The following is a 25,688-nucleotide window of genomic DNA, read 5'->3' as shown; positions in this document are numbered from 1 at the left end:
CCTCAGGATGAGATCCCTCCAGTGGCGACTCAAGTCACGGTGGAATCAAGCTTACGACTCCCCAGACATCCAGATCCCATGGGACCTGCGGAACTGACGGACCTCCAGTGGTGGGTGGCAGACGAGAACTTACGAAAGGGAGTGGATCTTCTCGTCCTCCCCCCGGATTTGATGCTGTTTTCAGACGTTTCAAAGAAAGGTTGGGTGGCCCACGTGCTGCACCACACGACCTCAGGCCTCTGGTCAGAGTCAGAAAAGTACCTTCACATAAATCTCCTAAAGATGAAGGCCATCTTTCTAGCCCTTCAACAGTTCCAACAGTACCTGGCAAGTCACTCTGTGGTGGTGATGAGCGACAACACCACAGTAGTGGCCTACATCAACAAACAAGGAGGTACTTTTTCGCAGCAACTATACCATTTAGCAGTTGAGATACTAAGATGGGCCAGAATCCACTCGATACCACTAGCAGCATGCTTCATTCCGGGCAAAAGGAATGTGCTCGCCGACAACCTGAGCAGAGCATCTCAGATAGTGAGTACCGAGTGGTCTTTGGATCATCTAGTAGCCAACAAAGTCCTGACTTTGTGAGGTTCTCCGACTGTGGACCTCTTCGCAACAGCCCTGAACTTAAGGCTCCCGCTGTACTGTTCCCCAGTCCCAGACCTCAAGGCTCTCTGGCAAAATGCTCTCCAACAACGGTGGGACAACATTGACGTTTACACCTTTCCCCCATTCTGTCTGATGAGGAGGGTACTCAACAAGAACAGAACATCGGTCAATCTTTCAATGAACCTCATAGCTCCGCTATGGCATCACGCAGAATGGTTCCCAGACCTTATGCCACTCCTAACGGAGCCGCCAAGATAACTCCCTCCAAGACACAATCTCCTCAAACAACCACACACCAACATCTTCCACAAAGCCGTAGGTTCTCTACGACTTCACGCCCGGAGACAATCCAGCATATCCTCTCTGAGAGAGGATTTTCGCAACAAATTGCGATCAGGATGTCTGGACACCTGCGGAAGTCATCAGCAGCAGTCTACCAGGCAAAGTGGAAAGTCTTCTGTGGTTGGTGTCGTGGAAAGGGTATCTCTCCACTTGATGCCACTATTCCAGCAATAGCAGAGTTCCTTGTGTATTTGCGAGAAGAAATGCGCCTATCAGTCTCGGCAGTGAAAGGCTATCACTCAGCCTTAAGCCTCGCCTTCAGGCTGAAAGGAGTGGACATTTCTTCATCGCTAGAACTTTCTCTATTCATACGGAATTATGAATTTACCTGCCCTCAGTCGGAAGTGAGACCTTCCTCATGGAACGTGGTTCGAGTTCTCAGGTCTCTTAAGAGACCTCCCTATGAACCATTACGCCAGGCATCAGATCGTCACCTAACTCGGAAGACGGTGTTTCTGCTAGCTTTGGCCTCGGCCAAGCGAGTCAGCGAACTTCATGGTCTCTTGTATGACATCGCCCATTCAAGGTGATGGGGAGGAGGTAACGTTTAGCTTCGTCCCTGAGTTTATTGCAAAGACTCAGAACCCGGGAGTAGCGGATCCTCGATTCAACTCCTTCCTGATTTTTGGTCTCCGTACTGTAACAGATGACCCAGACCATCTCTTATTATGCCCAGTGAGGAGGTTGAGGCTATACCTCAAGAGAACAGCCACAGCCCGTCCTTGCGTGCCAGCACTATTCGTCAGCACAGGAAGGACTAAGAGGAGGGTCACCAAGAACACCATCTCTGCATGGATTCGCAGGGCCATTGACCTGGTACTGAATCCAGACCCTCCTCCGTCACGTCGCCCTAGAGCACATGATGTTAGGGGCATAGTTGTCCCTGGCCTTCAAAAGAAATTTTTCAGTGACGCGGGTTCTTAAAGCTGGGGTGTGGAAACGGCAGACCATGTTCACATCCCACTACCTGCAAGACGGGACCCACAGGAGACTCGATACTTTCTCTGTCGGTCCTGTGGTGGCTGCACAACAACTGTTTGTATACCACAAGCTCCTTATTGGACAAGTAGCAGAAGGTTGAGGGCATTGTTACCCAGTTTTAGTCTGCATGAATGAAAAGGTTTGACTGGCGCTTATTCTTTTCTTCATCATCCCCTCCCTTGGGGAAAGCAGCATCCTGGGTTCTCTGCATAGCTGACCTCAACGCTACAGGTAAACCATGCTCCCTTGTGTTCCTAGTATTAATATTAATACTGTTACGTCCCCATACCCTGACGAGGTGGTATTGGGAAAGTCCTAGTCTACAAGTTTCCATCTAAAGAACTTCGGATCAACTTTCTAGGACGATTTACGCTTCTTCATACCTTCACACACAGCTTGCGTAGGCCGCAGACCTTGCTTAGCAAGGTTTTAGCGAGGTGCAGGGGCTCCTTATTTCTTGAGTGCTAACACACTCGATAAGGAGTCCCCGGGCAAAGTAAAAAAGCCAGACTGCCTGGGACGTCCACCCTTCCTAATGGGTGAGTCACCCCTATTAGATAGCGTGGTTTGTATTCCAGTTACGGAACAAATGACAAATTCGTAGGTAATTTGTATTTTTCCTAACTATACAAACCTTAGCTATTTAACCAAACTTACCTGCCAGCCCTATCCCCCTTGAAGTCCTACTTCCAAGCAAAGTGAGCTCAAGCACAGGTGTGTGAGAAGGGGGGGGAGTGTGTAGCAAGCTACCCTCCCCTACCCCCACTAACTAGCGGTGTGGGTAGTAAACCCTCGTTAAAAATTAATGGCTCGTCATTTCAGCTATGCCGAAAGTAATAACCCTGTTAAATAGCTAATTTGTCATATTAGACTATTCGGTGTATGTGTAGGAAAGAACTGTAACCAGAAAGAAAGATCCTATGTAGTACTGTCTGGCCAGTCAAAAGACTCCATAACTCTCTAGCGGTAGTATCTTAACGGGCGGTTGGTGCCCTGGGTAACCTTCTTTTACATTGATTGGCATTCTCTTATCACATACCACTCCTGCTACCTCCCTTTACGTTCCTCATGCTGCTTTTATCCTATTCTCAACTTCAGCCTCACAGCTTCCCACCTGATTTATAGTAGATGCCAAGTATCTCAACTGTTCCATCTCTTTTATAACTGCTGTACTTTCGTTTATGGCTATTCTCTCCCTGCCTTCCTTTCTGTGTACCATAGCTTCAGTCTTATCAACATTTACCCTCAAGCCACACCTTTCCAAAGTCTCTTGTCACTCTACCACCCTTCTTTGTAATTCTTCCTCATTTTCTCCCTCATAACAGTGGAAACTACTGCTTTGCAGTTGGACTATTTAGTCAAAGGCTAGGCCCACCGCAAGTAACTGTGGTTGAGGACGCCAAGGGCATGCAATTGTTAAAACCCATTGCCAAATCGATTTAACGATATGGTTATGTCCAACACTTTCACAAAATAATTTTCCTTCATTGTTTCAGATTAAAGGATGATTTCATTTATGAAATTATATCTTGTGTTAACTTACCTGTGTATGAGTGCTGTTGGAGCGAAGGATGTTGAGGTCACATTGCCAGGAGGAGAAATTATACGAGGAACTACTGAATACACGATCAGAAAAGGAAGAAAATATAATGCATTCAGAGCCATTCCTTATGCACAGCCTCCTATTGAGAAAAATCGTTTTCTGGTAAGTTTTAACATGACATTCAAATGCATAGTACAGTAGACCTCCGCCATACGACATTAATCCGTTCCGGAGTTAGTATCGTATGGTGAAAATGTCGTATGGCGGGCAATAGACTAGCTAATGCATGCAAAACCCCAGGTAAAAACATTGAAAATTAGTACATAACAAAATAGTATAGTAAGCACTGTACTACAGTATACTTATATATAATATACGTGTACTGTACAGTATATAATTAAATAACATTACAGGTATAAATGAAAATTATAAACTGTACTGTAAAGGAAAAATTAAATTTTATTTACCTTTGGAGTGACGTGACTTGAGCTGGTAGTGGGTGGAAGCAGAGCGGGGAGGAGACGGTAGATATAAAAACGTACCAATGCTAATTATGTTATGTTCACTTAATGATAAATTTATTCTTACTATTAAACGGTTAAAATTAAAAATGCTTTTTTTATTATTTTTGTCTTTTGAATTTTTTTTTTTATGATTTTTTTTCTAGAACTTAAAAAATTACTCTTTTTTTATCTTTTTTAATAGAATCACTTATATCATCTTTGCTTTCTGGCACTTCTCTTTTGGAGAAATATCTATCCAAAGAAGCCTGTTTCTGACGATTCCTCAACATAGTTCTAAAATGACTCATACACTTGTCATTAACACTCTCCATAAGATGACCTGTGTGAAGTTTTTCTGGGTGATTTTTTTCAATGAAACTCGTAAGGTTTTCATACCAACCGATAGCTTCCCTTATTTCTGCCGATGTCGTTTCTTCAGTCTCCCCCCCCCCCCCTTGACACCACTAGAGCTGTGCTCTTCTTGAATGATGGTCAACTGCTTTGCCTCCAACTCCTTCAATTCTTCAGTCGTAAGCTCCTCCCTGTGCTCCTCGATAAGGTTATGGACGTCAGCCTCATCGACAACAAGCCCCTTGGACCTCCTGATTGAAATTATTTCCTCAACATCACCCTCAGGGGCATGATCATCAACGGCCTCGTCTTCGGTTGAGGGGTCGAAACCTTCAAAGTCTTGTTCTTCCACAACAGCTGGCCACAGTTTCTTCCATGAGGAGTTCAAGGTGCGCCGTGAAACCTCATTCCAAGCTTTATCGATCATCTTCAGGCATTGAACGATGTCAAAATGCCCCTTCCAAAATTCATGGAGGGTGAGTTGAGTGCTTTCGGTCACTTTGAAGCATCTTTTGAACAGATGCTTCGTGTAAAGCTTCTTAAAGTTGGCAATCACTTGCTGGTCCATAGGCTGGAAGAGAGGGGTGCTGTTTGGTGGCAGATAGAGAACCTTGATGAAGGAGAAGTCAAGATGAATGATGTCCTTGAGGCCAGGAGGGTGAGCAGGGGCATTGTCCAGTACCTGGAGACATTTGAGAGGAAGATTGTTCTCTTCTAAAAAGTTCTTGACAGCAGGACCGAAGCAGACGTTTATCCACTCAATAAATATGGTCCTCGGGACCCAGGCCTTGGCATTAGACATCCAAAATACCGAGAGCCTCTCCGTGATATTTTGTGCATTGAAGGCACGAGGATTCTCTGAGTGGTATACCAGTAGGGGCTTAATTTTTAAGTCCCCACTGGCATTTGCACAAAATGTGAGCGTAAGTCTGTCCTTCATCGGTTTATGGCCAGGAAGTTTCTTTTCTTCAGCTGTGATATATGTACGGTGGGGCATTTTCTTCCAGAAAAGGCAAGTTTCATCACAGTTAAACACTTGCTGAGGAATGTAACCTTCTCTGGAAATTAATTTCTCAAAGTTCTTGAGGAATTCTTCTGCTGCTTTCTTGTGAGAACTGGCCGCCTCTCCATGCCTGACGACTGAGTGAATACCAGTCTTCTTCCTAAAACGATCAAACCACCCATGAGAAGCCTTGAACTCTTGGGGGGGGCTTGCTGCGACGTTCCTTCGTCTCCGCCGTCTCTGGGCTTCCACGAGATCGGTGAAGATGGCGCTCGCCTTGTGCGAAATTACCGATTGCGTGAGTGTATCACTAGCGATTTCCTTCTCTTTAATCCATAGTAGAAGGAGTCTCTCCATCTCGTCGTTGATTGAGGTCCTTCCACTGGCAAGGACAGTTATGCCTTTAGAAGACTTACTTGCTTTAATGGCTTCCTTGTTCTTGATAATTGTACCAATCGTGGACTGGTTACGGCCATATGTACTAGCGAGGGTAACGATGCGCATGCCTTCTTCGTATTTCTTTATTATCTCCAGCTTCGTTGTAGTGGTTTGCGGACTGTGGCCAGACGTAGCACCCGAACTGCCTAGTGTCCGAATGCCGACCACAACCCGACGTTCACTACACAACAAATATACAAAGGTGGAATACCCAAAAAACCTAAGTAACAGGTCAAGAGAACGGAGCTCTGGGCACCACCACCACAAGGTTCAAGCTGGGTCCCCTTGCCCAGTATAAACTGGGCAAGGGGACCCAGCTTGAACCTTGTTATTTATCATACCTTTCCTTCTCTTGCCTTTGGCTTGCTGATTATAAGTAAAGGTATAAGAACATTAGGTGAAAAGGAATATTATAATTAATAAAGAAATACACTGTGGGAGGAAAGAATTATGATAAATTACTGTACTTAAGAGATCGTAAAAAACAGTGGCTGGGGAAAAGAAGCCGTGGTGGGAGGTTTCTGAAATGAAATGCTGTATACATAAAACACAAGAAAATAATATTTATTTTTGAAACAACTGTTAAGGTTATGTAAGCATGGACCCATCAATCAAAATAGAAAATTAAAGGCAAAATTAGCATTCCTTTACGTCAAACTTCAGAATCTGGGTAATAAGATAAACAAATTAATCAAACAAGATTTCCACAGGTGGGGCACTCATAAGTGTTCCTATACAGTTCAAGTATAACCAGGGGCACTTCTAACCGTGTGTCTATTTGAGCAAGTACAAGTATGCCATCTCAATAGTTCCAGTTAACTATTAATGTTTATGTCACCTAAATGTTTGACTGTCTCCACAAAAAGACGGTTTTAGGCTCCCTTATGTTCACTTGGTTCTGGAGCAAACATTTAAAAAACTGTCCATCTCTAAGTTCCAGTATTGAATCACCTTTTGTGATCTGGTGATGTGGAGTAGCAATATCTTGATCCTTGTTGATGAAATCTTGGATTCGCAAGGTTTTCAACTGTCGAAGCTCTTTTCAACTGAACTGAGAATACTGAAGAAGGGCTGTGCCTGATGTCAAAACTCCTCTAATGACAACATCTTCTAGCTGAGCATTGAAAATTGAGTTCAGTTGCCTCACTAAAAAACCCTACAGAGAGTAGGGCGTGCTGCAAAAACAAATGTGGTTAGACAACTGGTAGGACCAAAAAATATTACAATACCCCTTAAAAATATAAATAATGCTTCTATTCATGACTTTCTGTTATAAGCTCAAGTGCTCCAACAGGGAAAAATAGCCTAGTGAGGAAAGGAAGTAAGGAAATGAATAAATGATGAGAACAATTAACAATGATTCTGGAGAGGGAGGTCTCAACCTTCCGGACTCACCAGTGGTAGCTTATACACCCCCCCCTGGAACCCCCCCAAGCGGCGGCGCGAGCCCTAAACCACGCCCCCTTGGGCGGAGTTACCAGAGACGAGCGGGTTGACTCGGCAATGGAAGTCACATTTCTGAAGTTGACTTCGGCACAGAACGTTCTCCTCTTTTTCCCTCCCGCTGCTCCCAACATTTGCTGATTTTCATTATCCTGCACTCAGCAACCAGAGTAATATCTCAGCCCACGGCTTAATTATGTCTAGGCAAATTCTTACCTCCGCGGAGGTGCATCGGCTTAGCGAAGACTCCAGCGGAGAGGAGAACGTAATCAGTAACGAAAAACGCACACAATCGACTGCAGATAGTGATATGCCTTCTAATTCTGATATCGTAAATATGTTACTACAACAGAATCAAACTCTTATGCAAATCATCCAGAAAAGGTAAGGTTTTAAATTCTGTTTACAACGAAAACGTCATATGGAAAGCAGCTGATTTAGACTAATGACGTCACAAATGCAAATGGCGGCCCCCATACGTAAGCTTGTTATGATTTGAATGCTTAGAGCAGGCACTTCCGAACATAGCGTAAGTAGCTTAAGCAAAGCATGTGCATGATTACTACACGATTAATCGGTATAAACAAACTAAATACTCCAATTTTTATATATTACAAAATTATAATTAAGCACACAAAACAAATTGCTTGCCTGACACATTAAAAGCACGCGCTTAATAGGCAGTAGGCTAGACCACAGGTAAGTTCGAGCTTACATTTCTCGCTTTAAACCTATCGACACTAGCCTAGGCCCTGGGGGGCTATCTGATAAGGGTTACATATGAGGCAGGTCTAGTTTATTAATAATAACAGATTTAAACCTATCATTCACTTAAATATGGCACTGAATTAACCTAAGAGGGCTATTTGAGTCGTGAACCCCATTGCCTGACTTCAGCCTTCTAGGTCCGCTGCTGTCCATATTTACTATACCTGTTGAACAAAATTTCAATTATTCTATGGTAAATAAATCACTGATATTAAACATTCATCTCGGCAGAAGTGGTTCACCTGCTAAGAAGAATGAGGCTCCCCCTCCTACTAAGCGCTCAAGACGATCACCTGAATTACCTGAAAGTGCAAATTTAGACCTCTTTTCCTTTTATAATAATGGAGACGAAAGTGATTACGAAGATTTCAACCTTCTTACATTCAATAAACCCATTCCTTCATATATTTCCACCAATTTCAAAGCTGAACCATCTTTTCATAGAGAAGGGAAAATTCAATTGAATAATTCACTAGTAGCATTAACTTTTAGTGAAGGCCATAGTGATAACCGGGATAAATTCTTTGTTAGTAGTCAAAATAAGGAGTTCTCAGACTTTTTTAAATTAATTAATACTCCAAAGTTGAATTTCTGGCCTGAAGGTAAGGTATTTGATGACAGTTATAAGAGAAAATTTTTCTATGACATTGAAAATATTAAAATGAGTATTTCTGCCTTTCAAGGGCATGCAGCACTGGCACACATTGTATACCCCTCCAAAGTAAATGACATTGATTTTTTGTCCAAAATTATTATTGGTCCCCTAAGGAGGAGCATAGACCTCATACAAAATTTGATAAGAAATTTCAGAAGCAGAGCACTTCCTAGATACCTCAAGGAAGAAGTAAGAGATCTTATAATCAAAGCAGACATTAAAGAAATTTGGAATTTAACTGAAGACCAAAAATCAGCCATTGCTGCCTGCTTTCACAAAGGTCCCCTCCTCAGAGGAGGGGCAGCAAACTTCAGGGGTAGGAAATTCAACTTCGGGGGCAGATTTCAGGGAAGAAGGTTCAGTTTCCTCAAAGGTAACCCTAACTTTAGATTCAAGTCTCAGCCACTTAGAAGAGGTAATAGGCGAGGTGGGTACAGGGGGGGGAGGTCACAAAATGGACAAGCTAATAGTTCAGGAGCCAGAGAAAAGAAAGACCCTAGAAATTGAGCCATGCTCCGCACCAGTTCAAAGAGAAATTTTTTCAGCACCAGTATTCTATGCACCAGTTGATAACGATGTTTACTCTGCACCAGTTAATAATGAGCTTTGCTCAGCACCAGTTAATGAGCTTTGCTCAGCACCAGTTAATTACGAGCTTTGCTCAGCACCAGTGGTTAATGAGCTTTGCTCAGCACCAGATAATAACGAGCTTTGCTCCGCACCAGACCATCATGACATTGGGCCAAATGCTATAAATCAAGATAGAAGTAAAGAGACCTCGCCTTTGGCCTCAAAACCAATGAATAACTCCTCCCAGAGCCCCCCAGAGAATAGGATAGGTAAGTCATTATTGATGAATATTGATAGTTGGAGAAAGCTTCCTAATGCCTCTTTTGCTTGTAAAATTATCAATGAAGGAGTGAGAATTCCGTTTAATAATAAACTTAAAGCCCAGAGGTCATTAAAAAGAACAGGTAAAGATAGATTTTATTCAATTAACAAGCGTAAAATATTGGAAAGTGAATGTGACAGACTGCTAAAATTAGGTGTCATAGAGCAGATCCCCAGAACTTCCTTTTACTACTCCAACCACATATTTTATAAATTCAAACCAGATGGAACAGTACGACTAATCTTTGACATGAAAGTGCTCAACACCATGATTAAAAAACCTTCTTTTACCATGCTCAAGGCCAATACTATATTTCCCTATCTACATCTAAACTCTTGGGCCTGCAAACTAGATTTAAAAGATGCTTATTGGCACATTCCATTACATGCAAGTAGCCAGAAATTTCTAACCTTCAAACTAGGTAAAAGGAAGTTCAAATGGACTGTGATACCCTTTGGACTAAAGACAGCACCTTATATTTTTTCAAAAATAATGTACACAGTGATCAAGTATATTAGAACCTCGTATAACATCTTAATATTCAACTATCTTGATGACATTCTCATATTAGCAAAAGATTATGTAAAATGTAAAAATCACATTCAGCTAGTCATTAAGATCTTGTCAGACTTAGGATGGAATATCTCACTTAAAAAATCTACAATTGAACCGACTCAAAGAATTGAATTTTTAGGAGTGCATTACAATATGATTTAGAAAACTATGAATCCCAGTGGGAAAAACATAGAGAAGTGTGTCGAATTGGCCAAAGCTTTCTCCAACTCTGCTAAATCCGACCTGCATTCCTATCAAATGTTAATCGGAGCTTTAAATTTTAGTGCATCCTATACAAGCTTGGGAAGATTCCATCTTAAATATCTCCACAGGTACCACAGTTATTTTAATTCAGGGTACAAAATCATTCCCCACACCTTCAAAAAATACCTAAAGCCATGGGAACAGAGACAAATGTACAGAGAGATTAACATTCCAAAACCACAGATAGATGCAGAACTTTTCACTGACGCTTCCAACCAGGGTTGGGGAGGTGCATTAGTAATAGCGGGTAATATGCTCTCAATAAATGGAACTTGGACAAATGAAGAATCCTCCCTTCACATCAATGTAAGAGAGTTATTAGCTTGCTTCTATTCTTTGGAACACTTCATCACAAGGTTATACAACAAGGTAGTCTTAATACATGTTGATTCAAAGGTTACTAATTGTTGGATAAAGAAACAGGGTAGTATCAGAAACAAGTTAGCCCATGAACTAGTCAGGAAAATACTTAGTACCATGAAGGATCACAACATACAGATAAATTCCAGATGGATCAGGGGAGTAAGTAACACCATCGCAGACTCACTTTCCAGGGACCTGGGTTCCATTCACACAGAAACTTCCCTCAGTGACAGTCTATTCTCCTTAATCTGCTCTGACTTCAATTTCACCCCAGAAATAGATCTGTTCTCAAATGGTTTCAATACTAAGTGCAAAAAGTTCTGTTCATCTCTTCCAAATCAAAAAGCCATCAGCAATAATGCACTTACGATTAGCTGGAAGGGATCAACACCCCTCTATGCCTTTCCACCAGGATTCTTACTACACAAAGTAGCTTTTAAAATCAATAAAGAATGCAATAATAATATGCTTTTCTGCACCATATCGCAGGGGACGGAACCATGGATTCCATTAGTGAAGTCAGTCGCGAAGCAGCACAAACGATATATTGTGAAGATCGAAGACTACCAGATAGTTCTCAAGGATTGTATCTCACCCTCAGCAAAGCTCCAATCAACTTTGATCGCCTTCAAAATTTAAAGGATCAGCTCCCTAACGTCTTTCCTCCTGAGGTTTGCTCCAAAATTGCTGTCAGCTTGAGGGACAGCTCCTTGCACAAGTATGAAAACCTATACAACATTTTTAAAAGTTTCATTCACAAGGAGTATGGAAGAGACAACAAATTTCCCCTGTTAGCAATTATTTTATTTTTCAATCACCTTATAGACAAGGGTCTGTCTTACAACACCCTGAAGAGCTACAGAGCAGCTTTAGGTCCTATCTTGTCAGGCTATTTCCCAGGTTACTGTCTTGCAGAGGACAAATATGTCAAAGCAATGATATCGGGAGTTAATAGAAGGAAACCTAGGAATTCTCACCAGTTCCCTGGCTGGGATCTAGACAAAGTAATTTCATTTCTCAACACCACGAAAGATAACTCTACCTTACTACTGACACAGAAAACCTTGTTCCTAGTAGCCTTAGCTTGCCCTTTAAGAGCTAATCAATTTAACAATCTCAGCATTTCCAGGAGCACCTTCACCCCAGAACACATTGTCTTACGGAACCACCCTTCCTTCATGGCCAAAAACCAAAAGAACAACTACACGCCAATAGAGATCAGCTTTAGGAAGCTTCCTAACAGACCAAAAATATGTCCAGTCAGACAATTGAACTTCTATTTGGAATACACCAACAAAGTCTGTATGGAAAGAAACATAGACAGGAAAGACCACATATGGCTAGATGAACACTTCAAGATAATGTCTCTACAAAAAATGAGACAACTTTTTAGGGAGTGCATTTTCAGAGCCGACCCAAATGCAACTAAACAGTCAACGAATTTTCACTCTATAAGGGGGCAAGCTTCATCAAGACTGCTATACAATGGAGTATCGATACAAGAAATCATGTCCAGAATGAATTGGAGAAGCGACTCTGTCTTCAGCTCTTACTATGCTCTCCTCGGCTTACAGGGAGCTTTCGATGCTGTGGTCGCTGGACTTCATCTTCAAGCCCCCTGAAGCATCTGCCTAGCTACCACTGGTGAGTCCGGAAGGTTGAGACCTCCCTCTCCAGAACTGTAAGTTTACTTGTGAACGAAGGTTCTGGAGTGGGAGGTGAGACCTTCCGGACTCAAAGTCTGGGTCACCCTCCAACCCTTCCCCCGTGAGCCGAGGAGACCATGTACAGTACTTAGGAGGGAATATTCTAACAACTTCATAATTCAACAGAGTAGGCTATATACAAGAACACACACATACAATCACTATTATTCCACAGAAAACAAACTAACTGGAATCTTTCAATATTCATATCAACCAAGAGAGCACAAGAAGATTGAATTTACTAGTAAAAAGACCTTTATGTCCAACAATTTGCACCTTCACAGTAATTCCTTCATAACTTGCACTACCAAGGTAAGCTCAACCACTTCTGTGTTATTTTTTGTTCTATTACAACTTCAAAAATGTGACTTCCATTGCCGAGTCAACCCGCTCGTCTCTGGTAACTCCGCCCAAGGGGGCGTGGTTTAGGGCTCGCGCCGCCGCTTGGGGGGGTTCCAGGGGGGGGTGTATAAGCTACCACTGGTGAGTCCGGAAGGTCTCACCTCCCACTCCAGAACCTTCGTTCACAAGTAAACTTACAGATCATTCTACAAACAGCAACATCATCAAAACAGATATGTCATATATAAACTATAGACTTATGTCAGCCTGTTCAATGTGAAAACATTTGCTGCAACTTTAACTTTTTGAAGTTCTACTGATTCAACTACCCAATTAGGAAGATCATTCCACAACTTGGTCAAAGCTGGAATAAAACTTCTAGTTGTTCCGAAACCTAAATACAAACCACGCTATTTACATAGGGTTTACTTTCGGCGTAGCTGAAATTGACGCGCCATTAGATTTTGACGAGGGTTTACTACCCCCGCGCTAGTTAGCAGGGGTAGGGGAGGGGTAGCTTGCTACCCCTCCCCCCTTCACACACCGGTGAAATGCCTCACTTCACTTTTGGCTCGGACGATGTACAGTCATGCCTGTCTTCGTCCTCGCTTGGCAGCCATTATTTGTTTTGTCTTTAATCACTTACTTTTCTTATACTCAATATATATGTAAACATATTTTTGTGTTTATGGATATATTTGAGTATAGAAATCAGTAAGTTTCCTTTTCAGAGTTCGTGCTTGTGTGTGTAGTGTACGATATCTCCGTGGAGCCCTCGGCAGTTAGGCCACCACTGTGTAATTTCATGGGTCGCGATCGAGTTTGACTAAGGTCTCTCTCTCTCTCTCTCTCTTGAGGTCGTTCACCCTTTACTACGTTTTACCTTTACTACGTCCTGGGTAGCTTCCTTCCCGTGTGGGTGGGGTTGCTACGCCGTACATTTTGTCTCAATTAGTTTATGAATCTAATTGTATTTGTTAACTTTTAAGTTTTTTGTAGAACGATTCCTTTCGGGGTTTTCGTTCTTTCTTTAGTGAACATTCATATTTGAATTACATAATTATAATTGTTATAATTCTGTGTTTGTTACAGCTCTCCTTCCGTGAGTGTAAGTGGTTTGAGGGCACGTGTCTGTTGTGTAATTCTTGTGTTTCTTTTCCCTCGGGATTCCTCTTCGGAGTCTTCCCGGGGAATGAATGTTAACTAATGACTTTTGTTTTTATTATTCACAGTTAACGATCTAGTTTAGTTTGTGTAATGTGACAATGAAGCAAGCTGTCTTGTTGGGGCCTGGGGAGTCTGCTGTTGCTGCCTCTCCTATAGATCTTCGTCAGGGGCGTGTCTCCTTCTCCTGGAAGTGCTCCCGTGACGACTGACAGCTCTCCAGTTCATTTTAGAACACTCAGGAGGCTCGCCTCCTTGGGTGGGTAACTTCCCTTCCGAGGGAAGTTTTCCCGTCCAGGCTTGAGTTTTTTCCCTTCGGGGGGAACTCCTCTTGCCTTTATTTTGTGGATTCGTGCGACTATGCTTTTGGTGCTGAGCGGTCGCAGCTGCGGTTACGCTCAAGGGGCTGAGCAACTGCAGGAGCCCATCTTTGGAGGATTGCTCTTTTAGGTCACTTTCTGACCCGTCTCTTCTACGAAGTGTTCCTCTTTCGTTCGCGAGGGAGGACACTCATAGAGACTCCTCTTCGGAGGACTCTTCTGCTGTTGTTGCAGATGTTGCTGAAGGCTCAGTCCCCTTCGGGGGGGCTTCCGAGCCCTACGGTCTCTCCTGTGAGTTCTTCTCCCCCGGGGGGGAGTTCACCACAGAGACTCCTCTTCGGAGGACTCCTTCTGCTGTTGTTGCTGAAGGCTCAATCCCCTTCGGGGGGCAGCTGAGCCCTACGGTCTCTCCCGCGAGTGCTTCTCCCCCGAGGGGGAGTGCACCACAGAGACTCCTCTTCGGAGGCCTCCGTCTGCTGTTGTTGCTGAAGCCTCTGTCCCCTTCGGGGGGTAGTTGAGCCTACGGTCTCTCCTGCGAGTGCTTCTCCCCCGAGGGGGAGTGCACCACAGAGACTCCTCTTCGGAGGACTCCTCCTGCTGTTGTTGCTGAGGGCTCAGTTTCCCTTTGGGGACAGCTGATGCCTACGGTCACTGATGCCAGTGACTCTTTCCCTCGGGGGAGTTCACGTTCAGAGACTCCTCTTCGGAGGTCGGAGGGTGTTGCACCTGTCCGAGGTCGTCTTCATCTTTGTTCGACGTTCGCCGCAGAGGACCCTCCTCGAGGAGTACCGACCGTTGCAGCTGCCTACTCCTGCCAGACCTTCTAGTCTTCACCTCTGTTCCTGGACGCAGATGCGCAGTGGGCGCCAACTTATCCCGTTGATGACGGGCACCGGTACCTTCGGGTCTAAGGGGCTTATTCCACAGCGTGGGTAAGCCCCTTAAGTGCCAGGTTTTTTCCTGCGCGCCCGCGTGCAGTAGCGCTCTGGCGCTCGCCTGCTGTGGACCACGATCTCCGGTAGTTGAGTCTCGCCGTAGATCTTCTTCCTGCTCGCCAGCGCTCACCTGTACTTCTGTCCTTCTGTGCGCCAGCTCTCTTCAGTACGCCAGCGCACATCTGCGCGCCCTTTCCTGCCACGCGCCATGGGCGCCAACGGTTTCCTGACCGCCCACGATCGCCTGCCTGCCAGCACGCATCAGTGCTCCCCTTCCTGATGCACCTGCGTGCCTTCTGATTAGCGCAATGCGCGCTAACGTTCGCCCTCTTGCCCACGATCTACCAGATCTGGGCGCAGGCAAGGAGTTTTCCTTCGCCTTCTCGCCGACGACCTTCTCTAGTCTCCTACGCGTCAGTGATCTCCTACGCGCCCGCGCAATTCGTCGCCTGCGCGCTAGCGTTTTTAACGCACCACCGCTCGCCAACGCGCCGTCGCTTGCCAACGCGCCGTCGCTTGCCAACGCGCCGTCGCTTGCCAACGCGCCGTCGCTTGCCAACGCGCCTTCACTCGCCTACGGACTATCGCTCGCCAAGACGCGCCATCGCTCGTCAGCGCGCCATCGCCCGTCTACGCGCGATCGCCCGACTACGCGCCATCGGTCTCCCAGCCGCCTGCGCTCGCCCACTCGCCCACGCGCCGGCGCGCCCGAACCAACGGTTTTCCATCGCGCGAGAGCCAGCGCGATTCCCGTCAGTGAGCCATCGCTCGCCAACGTGCCGTCGCTCGCCTTCGTGCCATCGTTCGCCTGCGCACTATCGGATGTCGACCGCCAGCGCTCGCCCTTCCAACCACGCTCGCCCCCTTCTGCGCTCCCTCGCGCACTTTCGTTTGCGCGCTCTCGCGCCCACGCGCCTGCGTGCCCGCGCACGGGCTCATCCACGTTCGCCCACGTGCGAACCATCGATTTCCCTTCGCGCGAGCACCAGGCCGATTGTGACCGCGATTCCCGTCGGGGTTTCGCAACACGGGCAACTTGACGAGTCTTCTGGAGCGCGTACTTCCAGAACACGGTCTTCTCCCCGTAATGCAGAGCATGGCACGTGCAAGAGCGGGAAGAGTCTTCAGGGAGGTCTGAACAACATTCTTCTTTCCAGAACTTGGTTTAGCCCTTCCTCCCAATCGTTCCCTGGAAGGGTCTTGCCAGGGAGTTTTTCTTTCGAGATTTCTCCGCTGGGCAGGGGGTGACTGGGTTAGCCCTTCCTCTTCACCATTTCGTGGAAGGGGCTTACCAGGCCTTTCCCTCTCCGATTGCGACCCGAGGATTGGTACAAGGAAGCTTCAGGAAGATTACGGGCACTTTCCTTCTCTCGGGCTCAAGCACCTTTGCGTTCCGTCGCCAAGTTTCAAACTTGCGGGCAAACTCGATGTTGGAGCATCTAGACGCAGTGACCGAGGGCTTCCTCTCGGGAGTCCCATCCGTGGATGTCGACAAGCTCAGACACTCTTCCATCCTTGGGAAGAGCTTGTTTGAGCCCAAAGACAGAGAAATGGACAGCTGTTGTGCGGAGGAAGTCGAATCCCGTTTTCACTCCTCCAAGGCTCTTACTTCCAGACCCTGCAACCCTCCGACGCCTCTTCATACAGCCTAGGTTATCGGAACCGGCTACGGCAGATAAGACAAGGTGTACAATAGCGGTCCCCTCCTGTCAAGGACAGGTAGGACGGGAAGTTCTCCCGGGGAGGCATAATCCAGAGGGAGCGTCCGAGTTCACAAACTCTAGAATTCCTGCACGATCTCCGTGATCAGCCAAGGATATCGCGCCTCCCTCTTAACATCTCTCCTCCACCGACAGCGATTCCAGTGTCGCTGAGCTAATATGCCATGGGGTCGGCAAGAGGTTTGCCCGTTGGGCGGAGGGAGCCATGCTTTAGGAGAATGTCCTCCATAGGGTCGTCGACGGCTTCTTCCCCGGCTTCTTCAGTCGATCCTTTCTGGTTGGAAAGCATCTAAGACAGGAGTTCTGTCATCGACCTCTCAGCTCTGATCAAGTTTGTCGAACAAACTTCGTCCAGCGTAGAACAGCACTGTCGATCAGACTGGTAGCGAGACCACAAGACTCCTTATGCCCTGGATCGGAAGGACGAGTACTTCCAGGTCCCATTCCATCCATCTTCCAGGAGGCACTTGGAATTCAGCCTAGACTACAGATGTAACTGTTTAAGATGCTGTGTGGCGATCCCGCTGCAGCATCGCAGGTTTTCAGGGGGAGGTAACCCAGAGAACTCTCCCTGCTTCCCTCATGGCCACTCAGGGGCAGGCGTCCGCTTCCTTCGCTTTTTGGAGGTCTGGCCAACTCCGGTAGTCTTGGGTTTGACCTTCTTCAACACCGAGACAAGCTTCCGGGACTTTACCACGATCGAGGGATCATGGTAATTCGCAAGGAGCCTTCTCTACTTCTACCTCAACATCTGGAATATCTAGTCATGATATTGTCTCCTTCTCCGAGCCTTTCCCTTCAGTTGACTGTGGCAAGGCTGAGGAGAGTTGCAGAATCTTTTTTCAGTCAAGGAGAGCTTTCAGCCCTATCTTGGGACGTTTCCTGGGTCTCCTTTCCTCATTGACCCGTCTAAGTCCCGAACGGTTGCCTCAGGATAAGTTCCCTGTTAAGCGGCCCAAGTTCCGGTGGAATCAAAGCAACGATTAACCGGACTTTCTGGCCCCTATGGGACCAGCGGAACGATTAGACCTGCAATGGGGGTTGACCTATGGAAACCTCTTGCATGGGAGTGGATCTTCTCGTCCTTTCCCCGCATTTGATGCTGTTCTCGGACTCATCAAAGAAAAGGGGGGGGGGGGGGTCCCCATGTTCTGGTTCAGGTCTATGGTCAGGACCTGAAGGGTACCTCCACATCATTCAGGTAGGCTTAGAGGCCGTAGTCTGGTACTTCTACAGATTCTATAGATCCTGCCGAGTCGCTCCGTGTGCGACAATTCCATGGTACTGGCGTATTCCAACTAGCAGGAAGGTACATTTTCATACTTTCGCATCTTGCAGTAGAGATACTGAGATGATCTGAAGTCCACTCAATACCACTATCGACTCGCTCATTCTTTGGCAAGATGCTTTCCGATGACGGTGGGACAGCATCGACGCCTACGTCTTCCCACCATTGTTGTCTGTTGAGAAGGGGTCTCAACGAGACCAGGTTGTCGGTCAACCTTTCGATGGCCCTGAGAGCTCCGCTGCGACTATATGCAGAATGGTTTCCGGACCTTCTGCATCCCCTGACGGAACTCCCGGGAGAGCTTCTTCCACGACACAGGCTACTCAAACAACAACACTGCAACATCTTTCACAAGCCGTAACATCGCTTCGGCTCCACGCCTGGAGACACTACACCACCTCCTTACAAAGAGGCACCCCGCAACAGTCTCGGAACGGAGGTCGCGTCACCTGCGATAGTCATCCGCAGGGGTCTACCAGGCGAAGTGGAGAGAGTTCTGTGGTTGGTGTCGTGGGATAGGTTCCTCTTCCCTTGATGCCTCTACTCCAGCAATAACGGAGTTATTGCTTATCGGCGGGAGGAAACTCGTTTCCGTTCTCGGCAGTGAAGCCTATCGCTCAGCCTTTCCCTGGCCTTCAGGCTGAAAGGGATAGACTTTTGCCTTCCTGCTGGATCTTTCTTCGCTCATGCGAAGCTACGAACGTACCTGCCCCCAGTCGTAGTGAGACCTCCTCCTTGGAGCGTGGTTCGGACTCTTAAGTCCCTTAAGAGATCTTCTTGCGAACCATTACGTCAGGCCTCTGATCGTCGTCCGTCTTGGAAGACGGTGCTCCTACTCGCTCTGGCCTCGGCCAGTGTGTATAAGCAACCTTCATGGTCTCGTACGACTCCGCCCTTTCAAGAGGATAGGGGGAGGTAACATTCAGGTTCGCTCCTGAGTAGTTTTCTAGATTCAGAATCTTGGAGTCCCGGACCTTCGGTTCGACTCCTTCAAGATTTCGAGTCTCCGTTCTGTATCAGATGACCCAGACCTTCTCCTTCTTGCCAGTAAAGGAACCGAGGGGTTTCTTTGAGAACAGCTGCAGTTTATCCTCACGTGCAAAGCCGGTTTGGGAGCACAGGAAGGACGCAGGGGAGAGTCACCAGTATGCCCTTTCAGCCCGGATCCAAGGGCATTCATCTTGACCTGTATCCAGACCCTCCCCCGTCACGTCGCCCTACAGCCCACGATGTTGGATACATCGCAACGTCCCTCGCCTTCAAGAGGAACTACTCTGTGACGCAGGTGCTACAAGCTGGAGGCTGGAAGCGTCTAGCGACCTTCGCAGCCCACTTCCTGCAGGACGTGACCCACAGGGGTACCGATACGTTTCTATTGCTCTGTGGTGGCTACACAACAGCTGGTCTAACCTCAGGCTCCTTTTTGGACAGGTAGCAGAAGGTTGAGGGCATTGTTACCAGGTTTTAGACTGCATGAACGGAAGAAGTATGTCTGGCCCTTACTTCTTTCTTCATCCTCCCCTCTACTGGGGAAAGCAGCATCCTGGTCTCTGCATAGCTGACCTCAAACCTCTGCAGGTAAACCATGCTTCCTTGTGTCAAGTATTGAGACAATACTGTCGCGTCCCCCATACCCTGACGAGGTGGTATTGAGAACGTCCTAACCCCAGGTCAACTGCCTAGGACGGGTCACACTTTCTTCCTTCACACACAAGCATATGTAGGCCACACGTTTCCTTGCGGAGCAAGGAACTTGTGAGGTGCAGGGACTCCTTTTCTCGAGTGCGACTCACTCGGATTCTGAGTCTCCGGGTAAGCCAAAGCCAGTATGGCTGGGGACTTTCCACCCTTCCTAAGGGGTAAGTCACCCTATGTAAATAGCGTGGTTTGTATTTCGGTTACGGAACAAATGACAAATTCGGAGATAATTTGTATTTTTCCTAACCATACAAACCTTAGCTATTTACACATATTTGCCCGCCAGCCCTGTCCCCCAAGTCAAGTCCTACCTCTAAGTGAAGTGAGACATTTCACCGGTGTGTGAGGGGGGGAGGGGTAGCAAGCTACCCTTCCCCTACCCTTGCTAACTAGCGCGGGGGTGGTAAACCCTCGTTAAAATCTAATGGCTCGTCAATTTCAGCTACGCCGAAAGTAAACCCTATGTTAATAGCTAAGGTTTGTATGGTTAGGAAAAATACAAATTACAGTATCTCCGAATTTGTCATATTACTGTGTAGTATTGAGCCTCACAATGGAGAAGGCCTGGCTATTAGAATTAACTGCCTGCCTAGTATTACGAACAGGATGGAATTGTCCAGGAAGATCTGAATGCAAAGGATGGTCAGAATTATGAAAAATCTTATGCAACATGCACAATGAACTAATTGAACGACGATGCCAAAGATTAATATCTAGATCAGGAAAAAGAAACTTAATAGACCGTAAGTTTCTGTTCAACAAATTAAGATGAGAATCAGCAGCTGAAGACCAGACAGGAGAACGATACTCAAAACAAGGTAGAATAAAAGAATTAAAACACTTCTTCAAAATAGATTGATCAGCAAAAATCTTGAAAGACTTTCTCCGTAAGCCAATTTTTTGTGCAATTGAAGAAGACACAGACCTAATGTGTTTCTCAAAAGTAAATTTGCTGTCGAGAATCGCTCCTAAAATTTTAAGTCATACAAAGTTAAAGAAACATTATCAATACCGAGATCCAGATGTTGAGGAGCCACTGTCTTCGACCTACTTACAATCATACTTTGAGTTTTGTTAGGATTCAACTTCATACCCCATAATGGTCTTTGTATCATCTAGTAGCCAACAAATTCCTGACTTTGTGCTCTGACGGTGGATCTCTTCTCAACGGCCCTGAACTTCAGGCTCCAGCTGTACTGTTTTCAGTCCCAGACTCCAAGGTTCTCTGGCAAGATTCATTCCAACAACGGTGGGATAATATTGATGTTTACGCCTTTTCCCTGTTCTGTCTGATGAGGAGGGTATTCAACAAGGCCAGAACATTGGTCAACCTTTCAATGACCCTCAAAACTCGCCTATGGCATCATGTGGAACGGTTCCTGGACCTTCTGCAGCTCCTGACGGAGCTTTCGAGAGAACTCCCTCCACGACACAATCTACTCAGGCAACCACATGTCAACCTCTACCACAAAGCCATTGCTACGACCTCACGCCTGCAGTCTATCCAGCATATCCTCACTCAAAGAGGATTTTTGCAACAAGTTGCAAACAGAATGTCTGGATACCTACGGAAATCATCAGCAGCAATCCACCAGGCAAAGTGGAATTTCTTCTGTGGCTGGTGTCGTGGAAGGGGTATCCATCCACTCGATGCCACTTTTCCAGCAATTGCAGAGTTTTTCATGTATTTGCGTGAAGAAATGCACCTTAAAGTTTTGGAGGTAAAAGGCTATTGCTCAGCCTTAAGCCTCACCCTCAGACTGAATGAAAGGGAATAGAACTTTCCTTACTCATACAGAGTTACAAACTTACCTATTCTCAGTCGGAGGTGAGACCTCTTCCATGGAACATGATTCGAGTTCTCCGGTCTCCCCCAACAAACCATTACATCAGGCAACAGATTGCCACCTGCCTTGGAAGACGGTGTTCTTGCTAGCTCTAGCTTTGGCAAAACGAGTCTGCGAACTTCATGGTCAATTATACGACATCGCCCATTCAAGGGGAGGGGGGAGAGGTAACGTTCAGCTTCTTCCTTGAGTTTGTTGCCAAGGCTCAGAATGCAGGGGTGGCGGATCCTAGATTCGACTCCTTCCGCATGAGTCTCCGCTCTGTAACAGATGACCCAGACCATCTCTTACTTTGTCCAGTGAGGAGTTTGATACTTTACCTTAAGAGAACAGCAGCATCCTGGCCCCAAGTGCGTGCACTATTTGTCAGCATAGGGAGGAACAAGAGGAGAATCATTAAGAACACCATCTATGCTTGGATTCGCAGCGTCATAAACCATGCTCTGAATCCAGATCCTCCTCCGTCATGTCGTCCCAGAGCCCACGATGTCAGGGGCACAGCTACGTCCCTGGCCTTCAAAAAACTTCTGTGATGCAGGTTCTACAGGCTGGGGTGTGGAAATGCCAAACAACTTTCACAGCCCATTACCTGCAAAATATGACCCACAGGTTTGATATGTTTTCTATTGGCCCTGTGGTGGCTGCACAACAGCTGGTCTAAGACTATACCTCATGTTCCTTATTGGACAAGTAGCAGAAGGTTGAGGGCACTGTTACTCGGGTTTAGTCTACGTGAATGAAAAGGTATGACTGGCTCTTATTCTTTTATTCATCCTCCCCTCTCTTGGGGAAAGCAGCAACCTGGGTTCTTTGCACAAGCTGACCTTGTGGAAAAAATTAATAATAGTTGGGAAAAATACAAACCATTTCCACATATAACAAGCTTGGGTTATATATGTTTTAAAGTAACTCTCATTATCAATTCCCTTTTGTCATAATGTCTGATATTCTGCCCCAGTACTGTACTATAACATTTTATTCACCGTAAAGATTTCAATTTTTCTTGAATAGGATTAAATGTTTTGCAGGCATAATGTATATGTTTAAGGGGTATGTATATATTTTTGTTTGGTCCTACCAACTGTCTTAACAACATTTGTTTTTTAAATATTTAACTTAGCCGGTGAATATATAATAGCTGCTGCTCCGGCGGCTCGACAGAAAACACACAAAAACTCGCGAGCGATCGCTATGAAGGTTGCGGGTGTGCCCACCAGCGCCAACTATCGGCCAGATACCGCATATGCATGTAAACAAGCCTCAATTCTTCTCTGTCGGTCTGATCGACAAGACGTACCATTACTCGCTGTTAACCTGGAGTTTTTCAACAGACTTGGTGAAGTACTTCATTTTGGTTTGAGCTTTCGCAGTGCAGGTGTTTTATCCTCAACTTAAACTCTTGAACTCTTTGTTGGACAGATTTAATTGTTGATGACTTTTGATTGTTTTTTGGACTTTCTTTGACTTTTTCAAAATGGCTGACCCTTCTCAAATTCCTAGATTTCGTAAGTGTAATGCTAGGGATTGCAATAGGCGTCTTCCAAAGGCCTCTCTCGACCCACATACTGTGTGTTCTAATTGTCATGGTAAAACCTGTCAATTAGGAGATCGGTGTGATGAGTGCGTGGGCCTTTCGGAAATTCGATTGGCTTGAATATGACAAGTATTCTCGTAAGCTAGAGAGAGATAGGGTGAGGAGAAGTTCCTCTAGATCGGTAGATTTTTCCTCTCCCCATGCCCCTGAACCTAATCCTTCCCCTGTAGTAGTTGTGTCTGAACCCTCTACTAGCACTCAGGAACCATCAATGCGGGATATGTTACGTGCCATTCATGCTTTGGGCGAAAGAGTTGAGTCGTTAGCTACAGATCGTAATCAACTCATGGCTGACGTTAAAGAGTTAAAGTGTCAGAGTGCCACAGTGGAAAATCGTGGGAAAGTGATTAGTGCGCAAAATGTTATCAGTGTTGCGACCGAGGGTTCGTCTGTTCGTGCCTGTCGTTCGCCTAGTCCGGGACCTCTTGCAAGCTCCCAAGCCCAGGGGAGAAGTAATGTCGTATGACTTATGGGTTCGAGAGGCCTTGATCAGCGAACAGACGTTCCCTCTATGGTTTCAGGCGTGTCTCATCAAGACCGCCCCTACCATAAGACGAGCGAGACCATTTTCTCCTCGTCATCCGAAGGCTTTTCGCGTAAGAAACCGTGGAGCAAGGTTTCAAGGCCCTTAAAGCGAAAGTCGGTCCCTTCAGGACAGGTCCAGCGTCCTGGTTGTAGCCATTGGGACAGCTCTGACCCTTTGCAGTCATCGGAAGACTGCTCGCCGCCTAAGCAGAAACGTAACACAGGCTCCGAGAGTCTTGGTGTAGGCAAGGTTTTGCAGTCACAGACGTTGCCCTCGTCTATTACCGCACCCATTCCCGTTGATCCTAAATGGGTTGTACTGCAAGACATGCAGATCAAGCTCGCCTCCCTTATGGAAGACTATTCTGCTGAAAAGGTTCACGATGATCCTCGCCGCTTAGCTGATCGAGTTCCTGGCCTTCAGCCGCCGAAACGAGCCTTTGCTCGTCCTGTTGACGTTGGCGTTACTAAGTCACGTCAGTCACGTTTTGTAGAGCCTCACTCGATGCAGTCCCGTGTTAACTTTCAGCCGCATGTGGACGTTCAGCCACTTCCTAATGCTCTTGTTGACGTTCAGGACGTTCGCCAGCCAGCGGAGTTGACTTGTTTTGACGCTGAGCGTCAAGCACCGCAGTCAAGAGTTGTTTTGACTGCTCAGTCTAGGCAGTCAAGGCAGTCTCGAGTTGACGTCGAGCGTCCTCCCGCTCCTGTTGTTGTTGACGGTCAGGCTGTTAAGCAGTTACATGACGTAGCGTCCTGGACTGCTACCGATGCACCAGTGCGTGTGGACTGCGTCTCAAGCATTGCCACCAAGGCAGGTCTCCCCTTTGCTTGTTACTCAGCAGTTGTCGGACGAAGATCCTTCAGATGAGGACGTTGCTGATCCTCATCATGATGATCATCCTTCAGATGTAGACGAACCTAAGACGGTTCCCCCTTCGATGGACTTTAAGAAGATCATGTTGATTTTCAAGGATCTTTTTCCCAATCACTTTGTTACCGTTGCTCCTCGTTCGCCACCGTCTGAGTTTGCTCTAGGCTTACCTGCTACCCAGCCAGGCTTTACTAAGCTAGTGCTTTCTCGCTCTTCCAAGAGGGCTTTACGACTTTTAGGCGACTGGTTGGATACCAGGAGGAGTTTGGGGAAGACGGCCTTTGCCTTCCCTCCTTCTAAGCTTGCTTCTAGATCGAGCGTCTGGTATGCCACGGGAGAAGTTCTCGGCTTGGGAGGCCCTGCCTCTGCCCAGGGTGACTTCTCAAGCCTCGTAGACTCTCCCCGCCGCCTGGCCATGAGACGCTCGAAGATTAGTTGGTCCTCCTCGGACCTTGACCATCTGCTTAAAGGCGTATACAGGGCCTTTGAAGTATTCAACTTTCTTGACTGGTCATTAGGAGCTTTAAGTAGGAAAATCTCGTCTGCTGACCGAGATGTTTCCTTACTTATCATGTCATGTATGGATAATGCCATCCGCGATGGTTCCAATGAGCTCGCCTCCACCTTTACGTCGGGAGTCTTAAAGAAGCGAGATACCCTTTGCTCTTTTCTTTCGCCAGGAGTTACTCCCTGTCAGAGATCAGAACTGCTCTTTGCTCCCTTATCAGCGTCCTTGTTTCCGCAACAACTGGTTAAGGATATAGCTTCTTCGCTTGTGCAGAAGGACACCCATGACTTGATGGCGTCCTCTGCTCGCAAAGGGACTCCTTCTACATCCTTTGCTGTAAGACCCAGGATCGAGACTCCGGCTTCCAGATTTATCCCGTCCTTTCGTGGCAGAGCTCCCAGCAGGGGAAGCGCTCGTGCCGAGGGAAAGAGAGGTAAGAAGAGAGGAGCCAAG

At 46.4% G+C, this 25,688-nt stretch overlaps 1 protein-coding gene across 5 annotated transcripts in view; it reads left to right on the top strand.

Annotated features, from left to right (window-relative positions):
* Nucleotides 1-25,688, top strand: part of LOC137655690 (carboxylic ester hydrolase-like) — a 156,579-nt gene that overhangs the window by 30,129 nt on the left and 100,762 nt on the right. For all 5 annotated transcript variants that reach the window (XM_068389656.1, XM_068389654.1, XM_068389655.1 and 2 more), the window contains exon 2: nt 3,432-3,640. In XM_068389656.1, the coding sequence (XP_068245757.1) occupies nt 3,440-3,640 (201 nt within the window). In that variant the 5' untranslated portion in view covers nt 3,432-3,439. The remainder of the gene's footprint in view (nt 1-3,431; nt 3,641-25,688) is intronic.

This window comes from Palaemon carinicauda, chromosome 16 (assembly GCF_036898095.1).
Source record: "Palaemon carinicauda isolate YSFRI2023 chromosome 16, ASM3689809v2, whole genome shotgun sequence".
NCBI classification, from domain to species: Eukaryota; Metazoa; Arthropoda; class Malacostraca; order Decapoda; family Palaemonidae; genus Palaemon; species Palaemon carinicauda.
Note: the sequence above shows the minus strand (reverse complement) of the source record. Positions and strands in the feature narration are given on the sequence as shown.